This window comes from Scyliorhinus torazame, chromosome 3 (assembly GCF_047496885.1).
Source record: "Scyliorhinus torazame isolate Kashiwa2021f chromosome 3, sScyTor2.1, whole genome shotgun sequence".
NCBI classification, from domain to species: domain Eukaryota; kingdom Metazoa; phylum Chordata; class Chondrichthyes; order Carcharhiniformes; family Scyliorhinidae; genus Scyliorhinus; species Scyliorhinus torazame.
The window spans coordinates 33,182,673-33,209,552 of NC_092709.1; the positions used below are offsets into that span (position 1 = coordinate 33,182,673).

At 48.9% G+C, this 26,880-nt stretch overlaps 1 protein-coding gene across 3 annotated transcripts in view; it reads left to right on the forward strand.

Moving 5' to 3' along the window:
- man2b2 (mannosidase, alpha, class 2B, member 2) overlaps window positions 1–26,880 on the forward strand; it is an 87,075-nt gene that overhangs the window by 7,732 nt on the left and 52,463 nt on the right. For all 3 annotated transcript variants that reach the window (XM_072495551.1, XM_072495552.1, XM_072495553.1), the window contains exons 3-7: window positions 558–663; window positions 2,701–2,873; window positions 16,427–16,542; window positions 19,789–19,966; window positions 22,617–22,815. In XM_072495551.1, coding sequence (XP_072351652.1) covers window positions 558–663; window positions 2,701–2,873; window positions 16,427–16,542; window positions 19,789–19,966; window positions 22,617–22,815 — 772 coding nt within the window. The remainder of the gene's footprint in view (window positions 1–557; window positions 664–2,700; window positions 2,874–16,426; window positions 16,543–19,788; window positions 19,967–22,616; window positions 22,816–26,880) is intronic.

Below are 26,880 nucleotides of genomic sequence, written 5' to 3' on the forward strand. Positions count from 1 at the left end.
ATCTGGGACTATGGCAACTTTACTTAATAATGCACAAGAGTACATATTGTTACTTGGCCCTGCTGAACTTGTAGTAATAGTGAGTAATGGGACACAGCTGTCCAATGGTGACATGGGGGGGGGGACCTTTGCGAACTTCGTTGGGAACAAAGGTTAAGAGATTGGATGTATTCGGACATCGCTGTTTTGATAAGTTTCTGATTCTTGATAAGAAGACAGCCAATGTGAAGGAAATAGGTTGAGGAGGTCAGAGTAGGTGGGGAATGGGCTGCGTGTGACGCTGCTTTGTCCAGATCCCTCATGATTTTGAACTTCATTGTGAAATCTCCCCTCAATTTTCTCTTCTCCAAGGAGACCAGCCATAGTTTCTTCAATCAATCCTCACAACTGAAGTTGTTCATCTCTGAAATTATCCTCATGAATCTTTTCTGCACCCTCCTCTAATGCCTTCACAGGGCAGCAGCTTTATTCCAATGCCAGTTGACTTAAGTCATTTTGATATGGTTTAAAATAAATCCTGCCAGCCGTTTACAGTATTTACTGAGTGTTAATTTCAGGTGCACAAGTTGCTGGATGAGGAACGCTTGGAGTTTATCATTGGAGGCCAGGTGATGCACGATGAAGCAGTAACAGAACTCAGTTCACAGATCCTGCAGCTCACAGGTTGGTATCATTCCCCTCCAGATCCGTACTTCAAACAATAATATTGATCTTGTATCTTTCTGTTGATGTCTAACACCAACTTTTCCTTTTGATACCTTCAATGCTGAATGCCAACTCGCAGCCTTTAGGACATGCATTGGTAATCTTTCCCGAAAAGCATATGAATGACTTATTTCAACTGCAGTTGGAGAAATATACAATGAGCTATAAGACCCAGACCTTACTAGGACAGACACAATTCCTGCACATCGATTATGCGACATTGGTTGAAAGGTCATTTTCAACATGCCTTTTTGGTTCTAATTAAGTGTATGCATCCAAAATGTCAAGAACCTGCGGGTGATTCTCCGGCCACATTGCGCCTGGCGTACATCACGCCATGTCAGGAAAATAGCGGGAGAGCCCCTAAACGGGTTTTGCGCTAGGTGCCAAGCAGAATGCAATGCTCCCGGCCCACTGCAGGTGACGTAACCCCTGCCCCCATAGACACAGCATGAAGACAGCGGAAATCACTACTGGTCTCCACCCGTCGAGGGACTCGGAGGCCATTGGAGCCCCTGGGTGGTGGGACATCCCCTGAAAGCGGCAGGATTATGAAGTGGGGGGGGGGAGAGACGGACGTTGGTACCAGTGGTTGGTTGCGGGAGGTGTCTGATGCTGGCGAAAAGGGAGGGCGGGGGGATCTGAAGGGATACTCTATGGGGTTGGGGGGGGGGGCGATGCCAGCAATCCTTGGGGTGGGAAAGATTTGATTTATTGTCATATGTACCGAGATATAGTGAAAAGTATTGTTCTGTGTACAATCCAGACAGATTGTACCATACATGGAAAAACATAGGACATACATAAATACTCAAGGCATCGGGTCAAGAATGCAAATGTAGTGCTACTCAGTAGAGAGATCAATTCAGTCCATAAGAGGGTCATTCAGGAATGACGGGAACAGCAGGGAAGAACCTGTTTTTGAACCTGTTAGTGCGTGTTCTCATAATTTTGTATCTCCTGCCTGATGGAAGAGGTTGGAAGAGAGAATAACCCAGGTGGGAGGGGTCTTTGATTATGCTGCACGATTTCCCAAGGCAGCGGGAGGTGTAGACAGAGTCAATGGATGGGAGACGGTTTTGCATGATGGACTGGGCTGTGTTCACAACTCTGTAGTTTCTTATGGTCTTGGGCCGAGCAGTTGCCATACCAGGCTGTGACGCGGCCAGATGGGATGCTTTCTATGGTGCATCTGTAAAAAGTGTTAAGAGTCAATGTGGACATGCCGAATTTCCTTAGTTTCCTGAGGAAGTAAAGTCGCTGTTGTGCCTTCTTGGTCGTAGTGTCGGCGTGGGTGGACCAGGACAGATTGTTGGTGATGTGCACACCTAGGAATTTGAAGCTGTCACTCATCTCCACCTCGGTACTATTGATGCAGACAGGGGTGTGGACGATACTTTGCTTCCTGAAGTCAATGACCAGCTCCTTAATTTTGCTGATGTTGAGCAAGAGATTGCTGAGAGGGTGTTGACGCCGGCAAGGATGTCGGGGGGGGGGGGTCCTTTAGTGTCATTTTGAGATCTCTGTGAAGCCAGGTTTGCTGGCGTGCTAGGCTCTGCCCCTCTCAGTGCTGTTGCAAAACCCGCCCCCCTCCAAAAAATATTCTAAGTGTGGATGGATTGTGATCTGGTTCATGCCCAACCACCCAGCGGAAATCGCACCTCCTTTCCCACCGATGACCACATTTTAAAATTTGGGGGGATAATTCCGCCCCCCCCCGCTGTCTTTTCTCTTAAAGTTGCTGATTGATTGACCCACAGTGTTTCCCCCAAATTTCCTGTTGTTATTGCAGTCCATCATTCCTTTCTAGTCCTATTTCCCAGCGACCCCAACTAAGGTTTACAAAATGATTCTCCACCCATGTTAAATCGGCTTGCATCGGTGATGTTCCCAGCCATGTTTTTCTCAGGCTAATAGGTGCAATTGTTATTTTCGTAAAGCTCTTCTCCTGACCTTGACTTTGAGGCATTTATGAAGATAGGTCTGTCTTTGCAGAAGGACATGGTTTCCTGTATGAAACGTTTGGAAAAAGACCTCAGTTTTCATGGCACGTGGATCCCTTTGGCGCATCAGCCACCACACCGACCGTGTTCGCTTTGGCTGGTTTTAACGCTCACCTCATCTCCCGTATTGACTATGACGAAAAGGAAATGATGCAGAGAAATAAGGTGAATGGGGGAGCTAGGGCTTGGGTGGGGGGGGGTAGGGGGGGTTGGAATTCTAGGAACAGTCTCACTGTTAATGTCATCTATAGCTATCAACCATTTGCCTTATAGTGTATGTCTGGTTTGGCGCATGTTGGCACTCCTGCATAAAGTTCCTCCCAGGTGAAGCAGAGGGCTGTGTCCAATCTAGCAATACGGTTTAGAATGTCTAACGTCGATTGTCATAAATATGTTTGGAAGGATTGATGTGTCAATCTCTGTTCCAACGTGTCACTGATCACATTTACATAAGATAAAATTTAATTTTGGCGGTAACTCAAAATGATCGCTGGCGAAACATATGGGTCTGGATTATCCACCCCCCGACGCCGGAATCGCGTCCGCTGCCGGGGTGGAGAATCCATTTCCACTATGGAATCGGGACCGGCGCCGGTTCCCCGAATTCTCCAGCCCCCAATAAGCGGCGTACCCGAGAAGTACGTCGCACCGCGTATCACCTATCTGCGGCCATTGCCAGAGGCCTGCCCCTCTATTCTCCGCCCCCAACCGGCCGAAGTCCCGACGGCATGGACCACTCATAGTCCTGCCGTTCGGGATACTCGCGTGGCAGCTGTGGACTCAGTCCACGGCCGCCATGGTTGGGGGCAGGCCGATCGGAGGGCAGGGGGGCCTCATACCGGACCGATCTATTTTTGGGCGGGCAGCCTGGGTCGGGCGCACAGCCGATCAGGGGCACTATTTACGCGGTCCAGATCCGTGGTCTGAGTCCCTGCTAGCCCCCTGTGAATATGTGGCATTTTGACACCAGTTTTTCTGCCATGAAAGGCCACAGTTTTCACGATGGTATGGGGACATAGTCCCTGAAACAGAGAATCCAGCCACTGACCTAGTTGAAGTGCCAAACTGGGTGCTGATTCATTGTTGCCACTTTGCGCCACTGCCTGTGACTAATCTCACCATAATAGTGTTGTGAAGTTGCTCAATCTGCCCCTCAACTTTTAACTGCATCATGTTGGCATGAGCTGGGACCATATTCTCAAACAAATGCGCTAAAAAGTGTTGGTATTGGATACTGAACTGTCAGGAATTTTCCTCTTGTTTCTATCACTCTATCACCACGCATCGAGGATCTGAAGGGGATTGATTGACTTCTGGTGGTGGCCATGGTGTGAGTGGTCGCACACAGGGCAGCTCCTGCTTCAAGGCGTAGAAAAGAGCTTGTTTTACCCAAAATCAGGTGTAACTTCGACAGAAAAGTGTAAGTGAAGGTCGGTGGAGAAGTTTCCCCCAGGAGTGGCATGTCTGCTGGTTACCAAGCGCGATAGAGGAAGGTGGAGGACCTGGCCAAGGAGTTGGAAGAGACTTGTGGTGCAGCTGCCGGTGGAAAGATGGCAGAGGGGGAAGGGCCAGTGCAAGTTGGAAAGCCGCAGATGGAACAGTTGATGGCCTTCATCGAGGAAGAGTTCCGCCAGCAGAGGAAGGAGATGCAGGAGGATCGATCGAAGGCCATCGAAGGGGCTGTGGCACCGCTGAAGGGCTCGATGGAGAGGGTGGAGAAATGTCTGGAGGCTCATGGGTCACGGATCCAAAAGATCGAGAGAGTGATCTCTGAACACAGTGAGCACTGGAGGCAGAGGTGGGGCTCTTAGGAGACCTTTGCAAGACGTTGAGAGCAAAGGTGGAGGAGCAGGAAAACAGGTCGAGGAGGCAGTATCTGTGGATAGTGGGCCTGCCTGAAGGAGTGGAAGGTGCGAGTGCTAAGAGGTACGTTTTGAGGATGCTGGCGAGGCTGGTGGCGGAGGGGGTGCTGGATAAGGCCCCCGAGGTGGACAGAGTGCACAGGTCTCAGAGGCAGAAGGCAAGAGCTGGGGAGCCGCTGTGGGCCGTGATTTTGAGACTCCACAGGTTTGTGGAGAAAGAGAAGATCTTGCAGTGGGACGGGAGAAGCAGAACTGCGAATGGGAGGGGTACAAGATCTGAATATACCGGGACATTGGAGCTGAACTGGCAAAATGGCATGTGGGGTTCAACAGGGGAGCGATGGTAAATCAGGTTTGGGGTGCTCTACCCAGCGAGACTATGGGTGACTTATGATGTCGGGAATATTATTTTGAGACCCCAGAAGCAGCCAATGACTTTATCAAGGAGCACAAACTGGGGGAGAACTGAATAATTTTGGGAGAAGGAGGTCCTGGCGCTGGAGCAATAGAGAATACGGGTCGAGTGGGAGTTGGAGCGAGGTTTTTTTTCTTTTCCTCCGATGTGGAGGGGTTTTCTTTTTTTTTCTGTTGAGTTGACAGGGGTAAAATGTTTGTGCGACCTGATAGAGGTCTACAAAATTATGAGGGGCATAGACAGAGTGGATAGTCAGAGGCTTTTCTCCAGGGTAGAGGGGTCAATTACTAGGGGGCATAGGTTTAAGGTGCGAGGGGCAATGTTTAGAGTAGATGTACGAGGCACGTTTTTTACACAGAGGGTAGTGGGTGCCTGGAACTCCCTACCGGAGAAGGTGGTGGAAGCAGGGACGATAGTGACATTTAAGGGGCACCTTGACAAATACATGAATAGGATGGGAATAGAGGGATACGGACCCAGGAAATGTAGAAGATTGTAGTTTAGTCGGGCAGCATGGTCGGCACGGGCTTGGAGGGCCGAAGGGCCTGTTCCTGTGCTGTACTTTTCTTTGTTCTTTGTAAGGGGGCGGCTGTGGCTGTGTTTTTTCTTTTTGTTTGTCTTTGGGGAGGTGAACTGTGGTTTGAGATGTGTCGTTGTTTGGGTGGGGGAGGGGAGGTCCGCGGGGAGCCTTCTTCACAGAACAAAGAGGTGGGGGAGGGTCAGTAGAAGGAGCCTTTGGGCAGGAGTTGCCACACTGGCAGGTAATGCAGGTGAATGGAAGTGAGGTGGGGGTGAAGGCCAAGGGATGTGGATGGGGGTGGGGGGAAAGGGAGGGAGATGTGTGGGGCGAGGTTGGAGAAGAAACATGGTAATAGCGGAGAAAGGGGCCATCTTAGATCGGGCAGGTACAGGGTGCAATTAACGGAGGTAGAGCCAAAAGGGGAGGATGGCGGATGGTAGAAGGGCATGGAGGCAAATGCCCCCTGGTAAGGCTCATAACATGCAAGAGTTCAATGGACTGGTGAAAAGATCTTGGGTCTTTGCGCACCTAAGGAATTTAAAAGCGGAGGTGGTCTTTCTGCAGGAGATGCACCTCCACGTGAAGGACCAGGGGGGCAGCATGGTAGCACAGTGGTATCGCATGGTATCACAGCTCCAGGGTCCCAGGTTCGATTTCCGGCTTGAGTCACCATCGTATGGAATCTGCATGTTCTCCTTGTGTCTGTGTGGGTTTCCTCTGGCTGCTCTGGTTTCCTCCCTCAAGTCCCGAAAGACGGGCTGTTAGGTAATTTGGACATTCTGATTTCTCCCTCTGTCTACCCGAACAGGCGCTGGAATGTGGCGACTAGGGGCTTTTTGCAGTAACTTCATTGCAGTGTTAATGGAAGCCTACTTGTGACATTAAAGATTATTATTATTATTTGGTTAGGCTAGGAAAGGGATGGGTGGGTCAAGTTTACCACTCAGGGTTTGATTCAAAGTTGCGGGGGTTGACCATTTTGATGAGCAAGTGAGGTGGATTGGCAAGCTAAATTTCCCTCCGTGTCCAGAAAAGATTAGGTTGGGTTATGGGGAGAGGGTGGAGGTGTGGGCCTGGGTAGGTGATGCACAATCAATGACCACTAAAGCGAGGTTGTAGTCCAACTGAAGGCTTTAATCAGCTAGATGTTTCCCCCAGCAGCTCAGGTACAGAATGAAGGCTGCTGGGGCGGCACGGGCTCTTTTACCACGGCTAGTAGGGCGGAGCTACCATACATCTTAACCAATAGAAAGCATACAGTTTCCACCAATGGTGCTCCAGCATACCAGTTACCATAATACCTCTACTACCACATTCACCCCCTGTTAAAAAAGAGCCCAGCGGGGATGGTGGCCTGATACTACAAACATGGCATCGTGGTAGAATTAGTTATGGAGGTACCATAATAACTCCGTACAGCGTTTTGTAACTATTTACAATTCTAATAACTATTTACAATTGCTAATTTAAATTTACAGTTTACAATTTAATATGAAGCAATCAGTCGATCGGGGACCCTGGTCGTCCTCTGTGATCGTCGGAGCTTCGGTGGTGACTCCGGTGGAGGCTCGGGCGTCTGTGACTCCGGGAGTGTGGCTTCGATCTCCATGGCAGCTTCGACACCCTGACACGGCGCTGGTGGGGAAAACGGTTGACCTGGGAAGGGAGCGCCTGCGGGGTGCGTCGGTGGGTGGGGGGGCCTAGACGGGGCCAGCGGAAGGACCGATCCTCCTGTAAGGTGCCCTGGTGGAGGGGAGGGTGGGTGTGGTGGCTGGGGAATGCGTGGGGCTCCGGCGGGCGGCAGGTCTCGTAGGGAGACCGTATCTTGTCGGCCGTCAGGGTACGCCACGTAGGCGTACTGGGTGTTAACGTGGAGAAGATGGACCCTCTCGACCAACGGGTCCGACTTGTGCGGCCGCACGTGTTTTCGGAGCAGGATGGGTCCGGGTGCTGCCAGCCAGTTCGGGAGCGAGGTCCCAGAGGAGGACTTCCTGGGGAAGACAAGGAGACGTTCGTGAGGTGTCTGGTTGGTGGTGGTACAAAGCAGTGACCGGGTGGAGTGGAGGGCATCTGGGAGGACTTCCTGCCAGCGGGAGACTGGGAGATTCCTGGACCGTAGGGCCAGTAGGACGGTCTTCCAGACCGTTCCGTTCTCCCTCTCTACCTGTCCGTTACCCCGGGGGTTGTAACTGGTCGTCCTGCTCGAGGCAATGCCCTTGCTGAGGAGGAATTGACGCAGTTCGTCGCTCATAAAGGAGGACCCCCTATCACTATGTATGTAGGCGGGGAACCCGAACAGTGCAAAGATGCTATGGAGGGCCTTGATGACAGTGGTTGCGGTCATGGGATGGCAAATGGGAACCGGGACTACTCGTCAATCACGTTCAGGAAGTGCGTGTTGCGGTCGGTGGAGGGGAGGGGGCCTTTGAAGTCCATGCTGAGGCATTCAAAGGGACGGGAAGCCTTTATCAGATGCGCTTTCTCTGGCCGGTAGAAGTGCGGTTTGCACTCCATGCAGATTTGGCAGTCCCTGGTGGCTGTCCTGACCTCCTCGATGGAGGAGGGCAGGTTGTAGGTCTTGATAAAATGGAAAAAGCGAGTGACCCCCGGGTGGCAGAGGTCCTCGTGGAGGGCTCGGAGGCGGTCCACTTATGTGGTGGCACATGTGCCGCGGGACAGGGCGTCAAGAGGCTCGTTTAGCTTCCTGGGATGATACAAGATCTCGTAGTTGTAGGTGGAGAGTTCGATCCTGCACCGCAAGATCTTATCGTTTTTTATCTTGCCTCGCTGTGCATTATCAAACATGAAAGCAACCGACCGTTGGTCAGTGAGGAGAGTGAATCTCCTGCCGGCCAGGTAATGCCTCCAATGTCGCACAGCTTCTACTATGGCCTGGGCCTCCTTTTCGACTGAGGAGTGGCGGATTTCGGAAGCATGGAGGGTACGTGAGAAGAAGGCCACGGGTCTGCCCGCTTGGTTGAGGGTGGCCGCCAGAGCTACATCAGACACGTCGCTCTCGACCTGGAAGGGGAGGGACTCATCGATGGCGTGCATCGTGGCCTTTGCAATGTCTGCTTTGATGCAGCTGAAAGCCTGGCGGGCCTCTATCGACAAGGGAAAAGCTGTGGATTGGATCAGGGGATGGGCCTTGTCCGCAGAGTTGGGGACCCACTGGGCGTAGTAACTGAAAAACCCTAGGCAGCGCTTCAGGGCCTTGGAGCAGTGAGGGAGGGGAAACTCCATAAGGGGGCGCATGCGTTCAGGGTCGGGGCCGAGAACTCCATTTCGCACTACGTAGCCGAGGGTGGCTAGACGGTCGGTGCTAAACACGCATTTATCCGTGTAGGTAAGGTTAAGGATTTTTGCGGCCTGGAGGAATTTTCGGAGGTTGGTGTCGTGGTCCTGCTGGTCGTGGCCGCAGATGGTGACATTATCGAGATACGGGAATGTTGCCCGTAAACCGTACCGGTCAACCATTCGGTCCATCTTGCGCTGGAAGACCGAGACCCCGTTGGTGACACCAAAGGGAACCCTTAAGAAGTGGTAGAGCCACCCATCTGCCTCGAAGGCAGTGTATTTGCGGTCACTAGTGCGGATGGGGAGCTGGTGGTAGGCGGACTTAAGATGCACCGTGGAGAAGAACTTGTAATGCGTGATCCTGTTGACCAGGTCGGATATGCGGGGAGAGGGTACGCGTCCAGCTGTGTAAACCTGCTGATGGTCTGACTGTAGTCGATGACCATCCTATGCTTCTCCCCGGTCTTTACCACCACTACTTGAGCTCTCCAGGGACTGTTGCTGGCTTCAATGACTCCTTCCCTCAGTAGCCTTTGGACCTCTGACCTAATAAAGATCCGGTCCTGGGCACTGTAGCGTCTGCTCCTGGTGGGGACGGGTTTGCAATCCGGGGTGAGGTTTGCAAGCAGGGAAGGCGGGTCGACCTTAAGGGTCGCCAGGCCGCAGACAGTGCGGGGAGGTATAGGGCCGCCGAATTTGAAGATTAGACTTTGGAGGTTACACTGGAAGTCTAAACCTAGGAGTGTGGCTGCGCAGAGGTCGGGAAGGATGTAGAGACGGAAATTTTTGAACTCCCTTCCCTGGACTGTGAGGTTTGCTACACAAAACCCCTTTATCTCCACTGAATGGGAACCGGAGGCCAGGAAGATTTATTGATTAGCGGGGTGGACGAGGAGAGAACAGCGCCTTACCGTGTCGGGGTGTATGAAGCTCTCCGTGCTCCCAGAGTCGATTAGGCAGGACGTCTCGTGCCCGTTGATAAATACCGTCGTTGTAGCAGTTGAGAGTGTTCGAGGCCAGGACTGATCCAGAGTCACCGAGGCTAATCGCAGCAGTTGAGTGCTCTCTTCGGGCAGTGTGTGGTCAGCCGAGCTGGGGTCCTGGGTGTTCATCCAAGATGGCGGCTCCCATTGTTTGCACACGGCTGGGGGTGCACAAAATGGCGGCGCCCATCCCGCTAACATGGCGTCCGCGGGACAAGATGGCGGCGCCTGGGTGCCGCACGTGGCCCTGGAGTAGGAAGATGGCAGCCACCGCTGGCCGCATGGGGACCGTGGAGAGGTTTGTGTTGGCGGTCCGCATTCGCCGCCGGAGATCGCGGCAAACGCACGGGCCTGGTATACCCCCACGAAATGGCCCTTTTTACCGCATCCCTTGCAGGTGGACCGGGCAGCGCTGGCGGGGGTGCTTGGCCTGCCCGCAAAAGTAGCAGCGGGGCCCCCCGGGGTTGCCAGGCCGCCTTGCAGTACAGGCTTGTGGGGGGATGGGGGATGTCTCGGGGTCGGCTGCGGAGGGTTTCCACGCTGCCCAGGGGGCTGCCGCGTGGTCGGGAACGTAAGCGCGGGCGTTTCTGGAGGCCACATCCAGGGAGCCTGCAAGGGCCCGTGCCTCCTTGAGATCTGGAGTGTCTTTTTCTAGCAGTCGCTGGCGGATTTGTGAGGAGAGCATACCTGCCACGAAAGCTTCCCGGACCAAGAGTTCAGTGTGTTCGCTCGCCGAAACTTGCGGGCAGCTGCAGTTTCTCCCCAACACCAGGAGTGCACGGTAGAATTCTTCCAGCGATTCCCCAGGGGGTTGTCGCCTCGTTGCTAGCAGGTGCCAGGCGTAGACCTGGTTTACCGGGCGAATATAATGTCCTTTTAGCAGCTCTATTGCTGCATCGAAGTCTTCCGCTTCCACGATGAGGGTGTAAATCTCCGGGCTCACCCTTGAGTGCAGGACTTGCATTTCTGTTCTCCCGTGGGTGTGTTTTCGGCCGTCCCAAGATACCCTTTAAAGCACGCCAGCCAGAGCTTGAAGATTGCCGCTGAGTTCGCCGCGTGGGGGCTGAGTTGCAGACACTCCGGCTTGATTCGGAGCGCCATCCTTTTTTTAAAAAACTAGCTTATTGAATTGATGCACGATCAATGACCACTAAAGCGAGGTTGTAGTCCAACTGAAGGCTTTATTAAGCTAGATGTTTCCCCCAGCAGCTCAGGTACTGAATGAAGGCTGCTGGGGTGGCACGGGCTCTTATACCCCGCCTAGCAGGGCGGAGCTACCATACATCTTAACCAATAGAAGGCATACAGTTTCCACCAATGGTGCTCCAGCATACCAGGTACCGTAATACCTCTACAATATATTAGGGTGCTCTTCCAAGGGCCGGTGCAGACTCGATGGGCTGAATGGCCTCTTCTACACTGTAAATGCTATGATTCTACGAGCAAGAAATCGGGGTTTGTGAGCACCAAGGAATTGAGGGACCCAGGTGGGAGATATGTGATGGCGAGTGAGGTATTAGAGGGGACTCCGGTGGTACTGGTGAATGTGTATGCACCGAAGTGGAACGATGTACGAGGGGGTTGCTGGCAGCGATCCTGGACTTGGCCACGTACCAGTTGATTGTGGGAGGAGATTTTAATTGTGTTCTAGAGCCGAGGGTAGATAGATCGAGCCCCAGGTCAATATGTAGGATACGAATGGCAAAGGAGCTGGGTGGGTTTATGGAGAAGATGGGTATGGTGGACCCGTGGGGGTCAAGAACGCAGAGGGGAGGGAGTATTCCTTTTTCTCACATGTTTAGAGGGTGTATTGAAGAATCGATTTTTTTGTGGTTAGCCAGGAGGTTTTGGTGGGGTGGAGGGGGCACAGTTCGCGGGGATAGTAATCTCAGACAATGCGTCCCACTGGCTGGAGATTCAGCTCATACTGGGACGGGAGCAGAGGCCGGGGTGGAGGCTCGATTCGAGGTTGTTGACAAGATTTTGAGAAGCACTAAAAGCGGTGGTCCAGGGGGAGATTATCTTGTTCAAGGCACATGCGGATAGGGAAAGGAGGGAGGAATATGAACAGCTGATGAACAAGATAGTTGAGGTAGATTGGGAGTACTCGAGGGTGCCCACCACAGAACGATTGCGAGGAGGAAAACGTTGCAGGGGAAATTCGATAGGTTGACGACGCGGAGGGCGGTAGGACAGCTGTGTAGGGTAAGGGGGTGCAGTACGAATACGGGGGGGGAAGACGAGTCGAATGTTAGCGCACCAACTACGAAAGCAGGCCAGGTCCAGAGAAATATTGAAGATACGGACTGGGGCAGGCGATGTGGGTCAGAGCCCGGGGAGATAAACAAAGTGTTTCGGGATTATTATAAGGAGCTGTACAGGGCTGACCCAGGGGGTGGGGAGGGGGACATGGGACTGTTTTTAGATGAACTGGAGTTTCCACAGTTGTAGGAAGAGAGGAGACAGGCGCTAGAGGAGCCCTTATAATAATCACAATCCTTATTGTCACAAGCAGGCTTACATTAACACTGCAATGAAGTTACTGTGAAAAGCCCCAAGTCACCACATTCCGGCACCTGCTCGGGTACACGGAGGGAGAATTCAGAATGTCCAAATTACCTAATAAGCACGACGTTCAGAACATGTGGGAGGAAACTGGAGCACCCGGAGGAAACCGCTGAGGGAGGTATTGGACAGTATAAGGAGTATGAAGTTGGGGAAGGCCCCGGGGCCCGATGGTTACCTGGCATAATTCTATAAGGAGTTCACGACGGGCCTGGTATCACATCTCTTGGGGGTGTTTAATGAGGCATTGGAGAAGGGGGAGCTGCCAGAGACGATGACGCAGGCAACGATTGCATTAATACCAAAGAAAGGGAAAGACCCATTGGAATGTGGGTCGATTAGGTCCATATTGCTGTTAAATATGGATGTCAAAGTGCTGACTAGGTTCGTGGCGGGAAGGATGAAAGGTTGTGTCTCGGTTGTGTCCCGGGGTTGGTTGCAGAGGACCAAACGGGTTTCGGAAAGGGCAGGCAGCTTTCTAGTGATAGAAGGAGGCTATTAAACATGATCATGACCCCGTAGAGAGCCCAGGTATCGGAGGTAGTGGTGTCCATGGAAGCAAAGAAGGCATTTGACCGGGTGGGGTGGCGGTACCTGTTTGAGGTCCTGGAAAGCTTTGGGCTAAAGTTTGTGACATGGATGCGCCTGTTATAACTGGCACCGCTGGCGAGTGTGCGGACCAATGACATGGGCTCACAAAACTTTGAACTGCACAGGGAACAAGGCAGGGTAGCCTGCTGTCACCTCTGTTGTTTGTGCTAGCGATAGAACCTCTGGAAATGGCTCTTAGGGGGTCGACAGAGTGGGGAGGGATTGCGAGGAGACGAAGGGAGCATCCGGTGTCGCTATATGTGGATGACCTACTATTGTATGTTTCGGACCCACTGGGGAGCATAAAGAGGATCTGGCCCTGTTGGGGAAGTTTGGGGCATTCTCGGGATATAAGCTGAATGTTGAGAAAAGTGAACGAGCTGGGTCCCCGAGCCAATCTGGAGGGGGTTGCCATTCAAGGTGACCAGAGATCGGTTTAGATACCACGGGTTTCAGGTAGCGAAGGAATGGGCGTTGCTACATGAATGGGATCTAGCAAAGCTGGTGGAGGAGGTTAGGGAGGATCTGAAAAGGTGGGGTACGTTACACTTGACTTTGGCTTGAGGGTCCAAGTAGATGTACATTCAGCCGAGGTTCCTGTTCATATTCCAGACATTTCCGATCTTTGTACCAAAGGTCTTCTTTCGAAAACTGGATATGATTATCTCAGACTTTGTATGGGCAGGGTAAGTGCCAAGAGTTAAAAGGACCCTGTTACAGAGACAGAGGCAGAAGGGAGAGTTGGCATAACCGAAAGTGCTACATTATTACTGGGTGGTGAACGTGGAGAAGGTGAGGTGGTGGTGGGAAGGAGAGGAGGCAGAATGGTTTAGGATGGAGGAAGAATCATATAGGTGTCCTGCTTGAGGGTTATGGTGACGACGGCATTGCCAATGGCGCCAAGGAAATAAGCAGAGAGCCTGATGGTGCAGTCCACAGTAAAGGTCTGGAACCAGCTGAGGAGGCATTTCAGGATACAAGGGATTATGGGTGCTGGCGCCGCTGTGCGAAAACCACGGTTTTGAGCCGGGGAGGACAGATGATATGTATAGGTAGTGGAGAGAAGTGGGGCTAGTGGGGCTAGCTCGAGGGATCTGTACCTGGAAGATGGGTTTGTCAGTATAGAGGAACTGAAGGACAGGGGAGAGCTCCCGAGAGGAAGTGAGTTTAGATACTTACAGGTAAGCGACTTTGCGCGGAAGGTTTGGAAAGAGTTCACCAGGTTGCTGAGGTACACCTGTTGAAACAACGGCTGTTTCCGGATGTGGAAGGGGAGTGCAGGATTGGGGACATATAAGAGTGGCTGGGAGAACAGGGAGGTGAGTAGGTGGTGAAGATTAAGAAGATGTGGGAGGGGGACCTGGGAGGGAAGATAAACTGGGGAGCATGGAGTGAGCCCACCAACGACTTTACTTTCTCAGAAGACTAAGGACATTTGGCATGTCAGCTACGACTCTCACCAACTTTTACAGGTGCACCATAGAAAGCATTCTTTCTGGTTGTATCACAGCTTGGTATGGTTCCTGCTCTGCCCAAGACCGCAGGAAACTACAAAAGGTCATGAATGTAGCCCAATTTATCATGCAAACCAGCCTCCCATCCATTGACTCTGTCTACAATTCCCGCTGCCTCAGAAAGGCAGCCAGCATAATTAAGGATCCCACGCACCCCGGACATACTCTATTCCACCTTCTTCCATCAGGAAAAAGATACAAAAGTTTGAGGTCATGGACCAACCGACTCAAGAACAGCTTCTTCCCGACTGCCATCAGACTTTTGAATGGACCTACCTCGTATTAAGTTGATCTTTTCTTTACACCCGAGCTATGACTTTCACATTACATTCTGTAGTCTCTCCTTCCTTCCCTATGTCCAGTATGCGTAGTCTGTATAGCATGCAAGAAACAATACTTTTCACGTATACTAATACATGTGACAATAATAAATCAAATCTTAAATCTTGAATAAAATACATTTTTTTAAAAAGAGTATCTGGAGGGGATTGCTACACAGCCTTCTAGACAATTATCACAGAAAGCTGCACAAGAACAGTTAAACATGGCCCTCTGAGATTTTCCCTCTCAATCCTGTGGAATCCCCACATCATCTCCTGCAACAGAATAGGTAGCTTGTCATCTGAGTGGTGAAAGTTAAAAGTTTCCTTTCATGAATGTTTGGTGGTTTTTCTCTTCCTCATGAAGTAATCGGAGGAGGCTCACGCACAGAATTATTGATTGTTGACCAATGTGGTGGGAGAGCCCAGCTTCAGAGATAGATCTCCGGAGCTGACTCTGCCAACTTAAAGGTGACATTTATACAGAGTGTGGTTACGTAGGTAAGAATATTGTTTCCGATGGATCATGTCTGTTGTAAATTTTACATTAAACAAGTTCCGTATGTGCACCTAGGCAGAGTGATTGCTATCTCCCCTTCATTTTTCTATGGATCCCTCCCTAACCTCCCTGTCTGGTGCCAGACCCGACAGATGTGTCTGGTCCTTGGGTCGAGTTAGAAAAAACACGTTTGTTAACCCTTCTGCTGCAGATTGTGTCTTCGAACAACTGTTTAAGGTCACTGAAATCTGAGTTAACTGGAACATGTTGCTTGACCCTTATGATGTCTGCTGTGGATGGTACCTCTTCAGCTTTTAGCTGACACCTTCAAGAAAATTGCTTTAGTATACTGTATTACACTATGTAGATTCAAAATTCTTCAGAATAAGTGCTGATTGTCCTAATAGATTGTCGTTATAAATCATTTGTCTTCCCACGACAAATGTACTGTTTTGTTTATCAAGGGTCTTCCTGTACTCCATGTTAGTAGACCTCCCTATATACCAGAAGTTACAGCTCCGTCCCTGAACACTTCTTGAACTGTTTACAACTTTCATAAGCTTCCTGGAGTCCTCTGCCCTTTACTACTCTTCCAAGTCACTTATAAAGACAGAGAAATCCACATGTCACACTGAAGCTGCACTCAGGTTCTGAATTGATTAACTGAATTTATTTCCATAAATTAAGAAAGTAGAACAGCATGCATTTTGTGTAGCGACACCAGTAAGTTTTAAAGCTACGCCTTTGCCCGTTATTTCAATGTAGAGAGTCTCTTTTATTGGTAAGTACCTTCAGTGTGAGCTTTAAATACAAAAGGAAGATAGTGCTAATGCTGAAAAGCTGAAATTAAAAAAAGATGCTGGAAATACTCGGCAGATCAGGCAGCAACTGTGCAGAACGAAACGTTAGCTCTGTTTCTTTCCTGAGCTGATGAATATTTCCAGCACTTACTGTTTCAATTCAGGAGCCCCAATTTTTTTGTTTCCAAGTCTCCCCCCCCCCCCCCCTCCCCCCCCCCCCCCCCCAACCCCCAGTAGAATGCACGGCATCTTGGGGGAAATGTAACATTCTGTTTTATGAAGATGTTCATGCAATTTATGGTTTTCCTCTGCATTAATTTTCTCTCTCTTCTTGCTCTCCTGACCCATACAGAAGCTCCAGTTTGTGTGGCAAGGGTCTTCCTCATTGGCCCAGCAGCAGGAAATCTTCACCCATACCATGGACCAATACAGTTATTGTGTCCCATCATTTCTGCCATTCTCCAACAGGTAGTAATGTCGGTTCACTTTAATAATCCAAATAGGTCAGTGTTTAATTCAGTACTGTTACAAATAGCCGTTTGGTAGTACAGAACTTGAGTATTGCTGAAAGAAGAGAAATGCTGTCGAAGCTTTTCATCTTGCACTCATCAGGCCAATTTGCAAGATTACCAGGTGTAAAGGGAACAACAGTTTATGCTTCTTGAGAAGAGAGTGCTGATTAGTTGGCAAGTAGACTCTGTCACAAACCACGCTGATAGAATCATAGAATTTACAGTGCAGAAGGAGGCCATTCGGCCCATCGAGTCTGCACCGGCCCTTGGAAAGAGCACCCTATCTAAACCCACACCTTCACCCTATACCCGTTACCCAGTAACCCCACCTAACATTTTTTGGACACTAAGGGGCAATTTAGCATGGCCAGTCCACCTAACACGCACCTCTTTGGACTGTGGGAGGAAACCGGAGCACCTGAAGGAAACCCACGCAGACACGGGAGAATGTGCAGACTCCGCACTGACAGTGACTCAAGCTGGGAATCGAATGTGGGACCCTGGAGCTGTGAAGCAACTGTGCTAACCACTGTGCTACTGTGCTGCGAGGGTATCCCAACTTGGAACACTGGTTTGTGGATGTGTACAGTTTTGTTTTTGGAATGGTGTGAGGAGTCAGGTGAAACCCCAGTGAGAATAAGCAGCCCAGTTGCCATGGAACATTTATTTAAGACTATTTATTAAATTAAAGAAACAACAAATACACACGAATAGGACTATACTACACAAACACAATTAGGCAAATGAATGACGAAACACACACAATTTATGTCGAACGTACCCTTGTCCAAAAATATATCTACGATTCCTGAACTCCTTAAGGCTTCCCCTTTATCCGAAGCAACATCCAAATTAAATAGATCTATAAGTCAAGACCAACTTATAGTTACCACGCATTACAGGGAGGATAATGAAGTCTGGGAAACATCTTGTCCTGGCCAAGCGAAGATATTTAAACTGCCTTTACGAAGGTTTTCTACACTGCCTTTGCTCTGAGACTTTGATGTAAAACTGGCCTGCAGGTTGCTGGATGCCAACTGGCCACCCTTCCTTCTGAAGGTCCTGGCACTTTTATTCTGCCTTCTGTGTATTTGGCTGCCTGTCCCCCTCAAATTCCTTGACTCTAGAAATGAGCATGTGTATGTCTCACTGATCTTCCAATCATCTACATAAGCTGTTTCTGCTAAGAGGGGATTCACACCTGGTTCTATCCACTGATCTCTTTTAAAGGGAAAGACTCATCTATCCTGCCTTTTGTCGGCTGGGTACTGCTGTTGCTAGGCGTGTTTCTACCTGTTGCTGGGCAGATCGCATCCTATTATTTTGTGTTAAACCTGTGTTACCAGGCAAATCCATAGCATACTCTAATTGATAGAAGCGTTGGCATTGGGAATGCCCTAGTTAACTGTCACTGACAGTTAACTGCCAAGCTTTGTTTAAATTCAAACCAGGCAGGTTGATTCTGATTAGTCAAGGCATTCTCCTTGGAAATGAACCAGAGAATGACTGTTGCCTATTTTGTTTATAAATTGTTGCTCCCTTTACATTTGGCATGCTTGCTAATTGTCCAGAAGAGTGCAAGATGAAAAACTTCGACAGCATGTGCCTTTTTTCAGCAATTAGCAATGCTGTTATGTGGTGAGATGGCTGTGCAATGGAGTGGCTTGTTTTGTTTTAGAGCGTCGACATTCAAGTCAGAATGGTGTGACATAGTTTGGCTTTTGTTTCTCTTCACATTGCTTGTGAGGAGGCAGTGAGCAGATGCCATGTACCCACAGCATTGTAATAGATCAGTTCAAAACTATGTCATGTCTATGCGAGCCACAAAGAAAACTATGCATTTCTACTATCATTGCTGATGAGAGAGCACAATGGCCCTGGATCTTTGACTCATTTGCTACAACACTGTCAGTCCAAATAATACATTTCAAGATGATATTTTGACTTTTAATTTATTCCATTCAGATGATAAGAGTCTATGGACAATACAAATAGCAAACTGTAGCAGGAACAAAATGAATACTCGCAGGTCTTGATCAGGAAGATCAAGCAAAGGTGGACCTGGCATGGATAAATTCTGATAAAGGATGGGGCAATGTTACTGAAATTGAAGAAAAGGGGAGGGAAACAAATCAGAAGCAATATAATGGGTGAAGTATTGCATTAGGCTGGTGGATCAAAGTAGCAACATTACTGGAAGTAGAAAGAGTATCGAGGGAGCTATTTCCTACATTTCAATCATGTCACAATCTGATTCGGGGTTTTAAGGAGATTCTATATCAGCACACAAGACAAGTACAGACAAAGCAGAAATTCTGCCTACCTTTAGGCATCAATCCAGAACCATCCTAAAGTTACTCGGTAGAGCATCTAATTGGTTCTTAAACAATTTGATGGTAATTTCCTGCACTCTTTTATCTGCAGAACCATTCCAAGTTTCCATTTGCTTTCAGTGAGGAAAAATTTCCTTACGTAACTTTGGAGTTTGCCGCCTTCCATTTTGAATCTGTCTCTCCGGTTCTACTTTTGCAATGTAGTTTCCAGGATGTTCAGGATTCATCTTTTCCATACCATTTACAATCGTATATCTCGGCCCAGTGACCTCAGATGCATCACTTGCATGCTTAAAACGTCCACTTTTCTCTGCTCTTTTCTCGGAACACTGTCATTAATGATTAGTTTTATATGTCTTTGAACTTGCTTGCAATGATCGAATGTCGCCCTTAATCTTGGTAACCAGAATAAGATGTAGCACTCGGAGCAATGTACAGTTTTGGTCAAGGCTTCCTCTGACTTGACATTTGGCTGTTTTAGTGTTATGGGCACCATGTTGACTGGTTTCCAACCTATCACTGTGTCCCCTGCTAATGTGCCTTGTCCGCATTGGCGAGTGCATTCCTCCTCGGCTGAATGTGGTCTTGGTATCAAGGGTTTCTGCAAAATGAGGAGCTTTTTTTAACTTTCACGCAATGCAATAAAAACAAGACTCTACCAACATCATAACACTCTGTGTAATCAAGGTACGATATTCATTGGTTCTGCAATATAACTGGATGAAGTATTCAGTGGCCATGTTAATATCTTAAGGAGAAATAGTTCATAAACAGTGCACACTTATTTGGGAGGGAAAAGAAAAAGAAGTTGACAGGTGATCAAATTAGCTGCAAGGACATAAAATCATCTTTTTATAAATGTTATTTAGATCTGGCTTTTATTGGAATGGTGTTGCTGTTTTTCCTGATCCACCAAAAGATGGAATCTACCCGAATATGAGTCTCCCGGTGACCAATGACACAATTCGTGCCTACGCAAAGACTATGGTGTCAAACATAAAAGAGAGAGCAGCCTGGTTCCGATCTAGCCATGTTCTGTGGCCATGGGTAAGACATGCAACATATAAAACTGATTCTTGTCTCAAAGTGGTTGAATGAGCCCCGTGTATGGGTATTTGGTATGCGGTAATGTGCTTTCTAGGATTTAAAAAAAAATTAGTTCTTGGAATCAGGGGCAGCATTTTATCATCCATCCCTGAGTGCCCTTGGGAAAAGGTGTTGCTGAGCTGCCTTCCTGAATACTACTTGTTCGGGCATTTTTCGAAGGACAATTAAAAGTCAGCCACTTTGCTGTGGGTCTGGAGTCACATAAGGGCCAGACCAGGCAAGGACAACAGATCTCCTTCCCTAAAAGACACCAGTAATCCAGACGGGCTTTTACAGCCATTGGGAAGCAATATGGTCACCATTGCTGAAACTAGTATTTTGATCCAGAACTATTTAATTAGTGGAACTGAAATTCGTCATCTGCAACGGTGGTATGTCTCTGGTCAGTGACTAGTCCAGTTGTATAACCAAACTGCCCTTAAATTTGGATTGGAATTTTTAAACTATGATTAAAACGAGTTGTAGCAAAGAAAAATCTGTATTAATTTTATCTATGATTCATATCTGTATGAACGGGCCAGTCCTTTGTTCCAAGTTTAGTTTTTCCAGGTTCCGTCTCGCACAAGTTACTTTTCTCCTATTTACTTTCTCGATGTTTCTTGATTTCGGCATCTGACAGTCATTCTTGTATAAAGGTTATGTTGACATCAACTTTGAATCACTGAGTTGTTAAATCAGTGAATGACATTAAGGCTTGATGAGTCTTAACTTTCTCAAGCTAAATGTCAGAAAAACTGAAGCAATCCACTGTGATTCTTATAACCTTCTTTGTGCCTCCAACACCGACTCCCTTTGATCAACCTGGCTGTCATCTCTGACTGGGAACCTTGGTGTGCGGCTTGAGAAAAGCTCAGCTCCTTCATCATATTATATCATTTACTAAGGCCATTTCTATGTCCAAAACATTCAGGACAAAGTAGCTGCTTGATTGGTACCCCAGCCACCACCTTAAACGTTCAGACCTCCTAACACCAATGCATTGTGACAGCGCTGAGCACCACAAGATGCATGGCAGCAACTCACCAAGGTTCCTTAGACAGCACCTTCCAAACCGGCGGCCTCTACCATCTAGAAAGACCAGGGCAGCAGATTTGTGGGAACGCCGCTCTGTGCAAATTCCCCCACCAAGTCACACGCCATCTGACTTGGAACTATATCGCTATTCCTTCGCTGATACAGATTCAGCCTCCCTTTCAACAGAACTGAGTGCACCTACGCCACATGGACTGCAGCGGGTCAAGGCAGCTCACCATGTCTTCTCAAAGGCAATTCGAAATGGACCGCAAGTATTGGCCTTGCCAGCAACACCCACATCCCATGAAAGAATAAAGAATCAATTAATTCAAGCTCCATTTCTGCAACACTTTCCTGACTGTCTTGACTGGTTTCACCAATTACAAGCTGCAATTCCGCTTTAATAACCTGACCCACTTCCACATGCACAGAGAGGACTGTACCTTTTATTGTCCACCTTCAGCAAGTTCCACTGGCTCCCCATGCCCAAATTGACACTTAAGATCACTACTATCATCTTCAAATCCTTCCACGGCCCTATCTTAATAATCTCCTGGGGCTGTTTGTCCTCGCAGGTACTCCCAATCCTCTCACACTAGCTTGCTCCAGTAAGAAGTCTTGCAACACCAGGTTAAAGTCCAACAGGTTTGTTTCAAACACTAGCTTTCGGAGCACTGCTCCTTCCTCAGGTGAGGAAGGAGCAGTGCTCTGAAAGCTAGTGTTTGAAACAAACCTGTTGGACTTTAACCTGGTGTTGTAAGACTTCTTACTGTGCTCACCCCAGTCCAACACCGGCATCTCCACATCATAGCTTGCTACGTCACTGTTTCATCATTCTTGAACCATTATGGCCGTATCTCGGAAAAACACCCTCCCCTACTATCTTCATCTTATCCCCTCCTTTTCCAACTTTCAAAAGCTATCCATAGACCTTTCTCCTCTCCCTGTATTTTTACTCCTCGCATCCCACTAACCGCTTTCTTCACCCCTTCCCCCCCCCCCCCCCCCCCCTCCCGACTTCCTCCTTCGTGCAGAGTGTCTATTCTATTTGTTTATTTTACCCTTAAGCATTCTCAGATGTCTAACCATGTATGTGGAGTATTAATGAGATAGAGTCATATAGTTTGACAGCACGGAGGGGAGGCAGTGACGTAGTGGTATTGTCGCTGGACTAGTAATTCAGAGACCCATGTCATTCTGGAGACCGGGTTCGAATCCCGCTATGGCAGTTGGTGAAATTTGAATTGTCGTTCTCTAATGTCCTTTAAGGGAAGGAAATCTGGTGCCCTTACCTGGTCTGACCTACATGTGACTCCAGACACACGGCAATATGGCTGACTCTTAAATGCTGGCCCAGCCAGTGACGCCCACATCCCATGGACGAATTAACAAAAAGGAAAGAGGCCAAACGGGCCATTGTGTCCGTGACGACCATTCTAATCCCATTCTCCAGCACTTGGTCCGATTGAGTCATGGAGGGACGGAAGTCATTGCTTCATTATATGGTGTTGTCAGTTTTGTCTGTAACCTCTTGTTTCCCTTTTTATTTTTATCTCTTCATTTGTTTTGACGACAGGGCTGTGACAAGCAGTTCTTCAATGCCTCGGTCCAGTTTAAGAATATGGATCCACTGATGGATTATATCAACCAGCACAGAGATGAGTTTGGAGTTACAGTGCAATATGCCACATTAAGTGAATATATGCAGGCTGTTCACAATGCAAACCTGACTTGGGACGTCCGAAAGAACCAAGACTTTCTCCCTTACTCCTCAGGTAATGGTCGGCAAGCCAAAAACGTTGTCTCTATGGCAGCACGCATTGTTTTAACTTTAAGAAGGAACAGGCTGGTATTGTGTTCACTTATAAAACCCTTCTGCTGTTGTTGAGGACCAAACATTTTCGGCGCAATCCAACTGCCACGCTGCGCCCGAAAAGCAGTGTGGCCGATAAAAGCCGGGATCTTCCCGGTTCACAAAGCCTCGCGAGATTGCGCTCGATCTTTGTGATGTGGGTGGGATCACTTTTTAGCAAATCTGCATATTAGAGCAACATAACTCGTCTCACTTTACCGTGCGGTTTTCTGAGGTACCCGAGTCATTTGGATCTATCCACTTCACCACGGAGACCTCGGGCAAGCGCCGTTCAGTACTGGGCTCCACAAACGGGTACCAGACAGAACGGCACTCGTCGGGGGGCTCCCAGGGATTAGAGGCCCCCAGGTGAATGCCCTTTTGGGCAGGGTGTCTTGTGTTGTGTGATGTGCCTCCGTGTCAATGCACACTGAGTTTTGAATATTCAATCTTCTCAATGATGACTGTTTAAGAATTAGCTAGCATATGTTTACAAGTAGCACGATTAATTTGCAATGATCGGACAGTGCATTTGCAATTGTGTGTAACAACTCATTTTAAAAGTTAAAACCGTCACTCCAAGTCCAGTTTTAGTATAGTTCTGAAATGCAAAGAAAATTATTTATAATAATATCAATTGTTTTAAATCCATCCTATTATTAAAAAGTAAAAGGATTTTTTAAAGGTATTATTAAGTGTCTGCTGTCTTCAAGGGAATTTATCAAATATTCTGTGCACTGGATAAAACGATTGTCCTAAATGGCAGTATGCTGGAAGATTACCCAAGACAGCAACGTGGGTAATTTTTTATTGCGGGAAATGTCGCTTTTGCAAGGAGAGAAACTGTACAAACATACGGCTGTAAACATTTGCAAGGAGACCTGGAAAGATCTCCCTCCTCCTGTTTGAGTGTGATACCTGTGCTGTATATGGCCACCTCCTGCAGAGGGGGCTGTTGTGTGCTTGACGTACCGGCTATTTATAATGACAGAGTCAGCCTTTTGAAACCTATTCATTCTGATTACTGCTCCATAATGGGTAGATTTTGGATGCTTAGAGGTTCTTTGAGCTTTATTGCAAAACTGACCAGGAGTAGCATCGGTTTAATTTAGTAATCTTAACAGAAATAAAATCCGTACAGAGTTTCCTTTTGTAGTTTGAAGAGAGCTATTCTGGTTTTTGAACTGGAGGAGCAAGTTCTTTGCTCAGCCAACTCATAGTTGGAACAAGATGAGTGTTATTGTATTCAATGCAAAGAAGTGGTTGTGCTGCAGTTTTTGAACACTGGTAGTGGGGGGCAGGAATTAACCTGCATAATTTACCATTTTTGGCTCATGACTATTGTTAACTTCTGATTCACTGCATTGACTCATCTCCTCTTCAATGAGCTGAATGGAACTTGGTAAACATTTAATGAATTGCAGGAAAAAAAGTATATTTTCAGGGTTCTTCATTTTGTTTAGTATCCTGGCTGCTGTTGGATTTCTTTGGGGCTATTTGAAGATGTAATGAGTATGTAATATCCTAAAGCCAGAAAGGTTGTATCCAAATTTGAGGTTTGATTTCAGACCTTTTGGTATTCCATTTTGTCAATGCCAAGTCAAATTGTCCGATTGGACCAGTGCCAGGTTCTTTTTAACAATGTGACAGTTCTCCTTTTTAAAATGGTTATGCTGCTGCTCTCCGCTCGTTCATTGTCTGAAGTCCTGTTGTCTCATTTCTCAGGCAGGACAGAATGGAAGCCAGCTGCTCGCTCCTAAGGAGGGAGCGAGGATCATTAGGAACACAACCACTCGCATATGGTGCAGCTTTTGTTTTGAAATGCAGTTAAATCTAACTAACGCCCAAGCTGTAGGATCGAGGAAGAATAGCGGGTGGATGAAACCTTTGCTATGCTGGTCACTGATTTCCTTTTCCTTGGAACAGCATTGACCCGGTTAAGAAGAGCTACTTGTCTAACCACCGGACCGGGAAAACCAATTGAGCGAAGGTGCAGCCACTCTGGAGTTGTTGTCTCGATTTCTAGTTGCATATGATTATGGAATGAAAATAACCAGCAAATTGTCCTTGAATCAAACCACCGTCACTAACTAGGCCACAGAATTGTAATCTGAGTTGACCTCAGTGTTCTCGTTTGTGACTGTTATCTTGAACTGGTCACGGTGACGTTCTCTGTTACTGTGAGTAACTATGTGGTTTCCACTCACAGATGCCAAATCCTACAGCTAGCGCCAAGACCTTTTTCCCTAATGAAATGTTCTGGAGCACAAACACTGTACCCGTCATATTCATTTCATAGTTACTAATTGTGTTTTTTTGATTGTAAATGGATGGACTATTTGGCATGATTATCCGGAAAGATTTCTAAGTGTGGTAGCGAGCGGGAACTGCAGCGAGCTTCCCGGCGCTCGATCCGGCGAGGCAGGTAATTCTATTCAACATTAATCGGTCCACTTAGAGACCCCACGGACTTCTCGCCGCAAATGAAGGCTCACCAGCCAATTTGCCGGGAACGCGCTCGCCAACCCCCCACTAACAAGGTTGAGCAGAACTTAAACAGCACTTGCACAGCAAGCCCCACTCAGCTCACAGCCATGACGCCGAGACGACCGGCCTCAAGATTCGGGGATGCAGACCTAGGCAGGCTTCTGGACATGGTGGAGGCCAGGAGGGATGTCCTGTTCCCGCGAGGGTCTCAGAGGGTGAGCCACAGGGCAGCCAGAGCTGCCTGGGATGAGGTGGTGGCAGCCGTGAGCTCAGGGAATGTGACCAGGAAGACAGGCCTCCAGTATCGTAAAAAGGTCAATGACCTATGCCGAGCAGCAAGGGAAGCGTGCCAGACATACAAATCCTCAACTCTTTCGAGCAGCGGGCCCTGGAAGTGGCTGGTGTGGCCAAGGACAGATCAGTCACCAACGCGGAGGCTGGCGGATGCCGCAGAGGTGAGAATCCACCGGGCTCCATCCGGAGGACCTGTCAAACGTGAGTTGTTGTTGCCTTACTGACTGACCCATCCCTCCCATTGACCACATGTCCATTCTCCCACAGGTCCTCCAGGCTGGCCTCCTCCCCTGCCTCCCAGGAGAACACCTTGGAGGAGAGCTCCGGGGATGCCATGATCGACGCCTCACAGCTGTCATCCCCACCCTCCACCAGTGCAAATACACACACACCTCGGTGGGAAACGTTAGAAGGCAGGCTTCTGGGGCACAATCTGGTGAGCACCACACTGCTGATGATGCACAGCATCAGGTGGAGGCAGGAACCCCCAGGCGAGACTGCAGTCGGAGGTCTGCTGGATCCCAGGACCCAGCTGAGTCCCAGCCTGATGCTGAGCCTCAGCCTGATGCTGAGCCTGTGGTACAGAGGTACCCGGAACTGATGGAGGCGAGAGGGTGCGGCTGGGGCATTCAGAGGGGAATATCAGCGACACTCCAGCACGTCCATAGCCCCTTGGAGGAGTCTCAGAGGCTACGGGCACAGGAGCTGTCACCAGCAATGTGTGGCACCGAGGCCAACACTGATGGGATGGTGAGCGCAGTGGAGAACCTGGTGCACAACATCGGCAGCATGAGCGAAGGAGTCCAAGGCATAGCTCAGTCAGTGATGGCCATAGCTGAGGGCCTCTTCAGAATGTTCGACTCGCTCGGGGATGTGACCCAGTATCAGGCTGACCTTGGTGAGGTTCTGCGGGACATGTCCCGCTCACAGATGGGAATGGCCGAGGCATTGCAGAGCTTGTCCCAGTCGCAGGTGGGCATTGCTGAGGCACTGCAGAGCATGTCCTAGTCACTGAGGAGCATCGCTGAGGGCGTCGACACAGTGGTGCAGACTACAAGGAGTTGTCAGGGCTGTCAGAGCCAGATGATGCAGGGCAGCTGGGGCTCGAACCAGCTACCCGGCTGCCCTAAGGTGAACCCCAGGGCCCTATGGGCACTGGGCGGAAGGAGAGGGCGCTGGGTGCCAAACCGGACCCAGCCCATGGGCT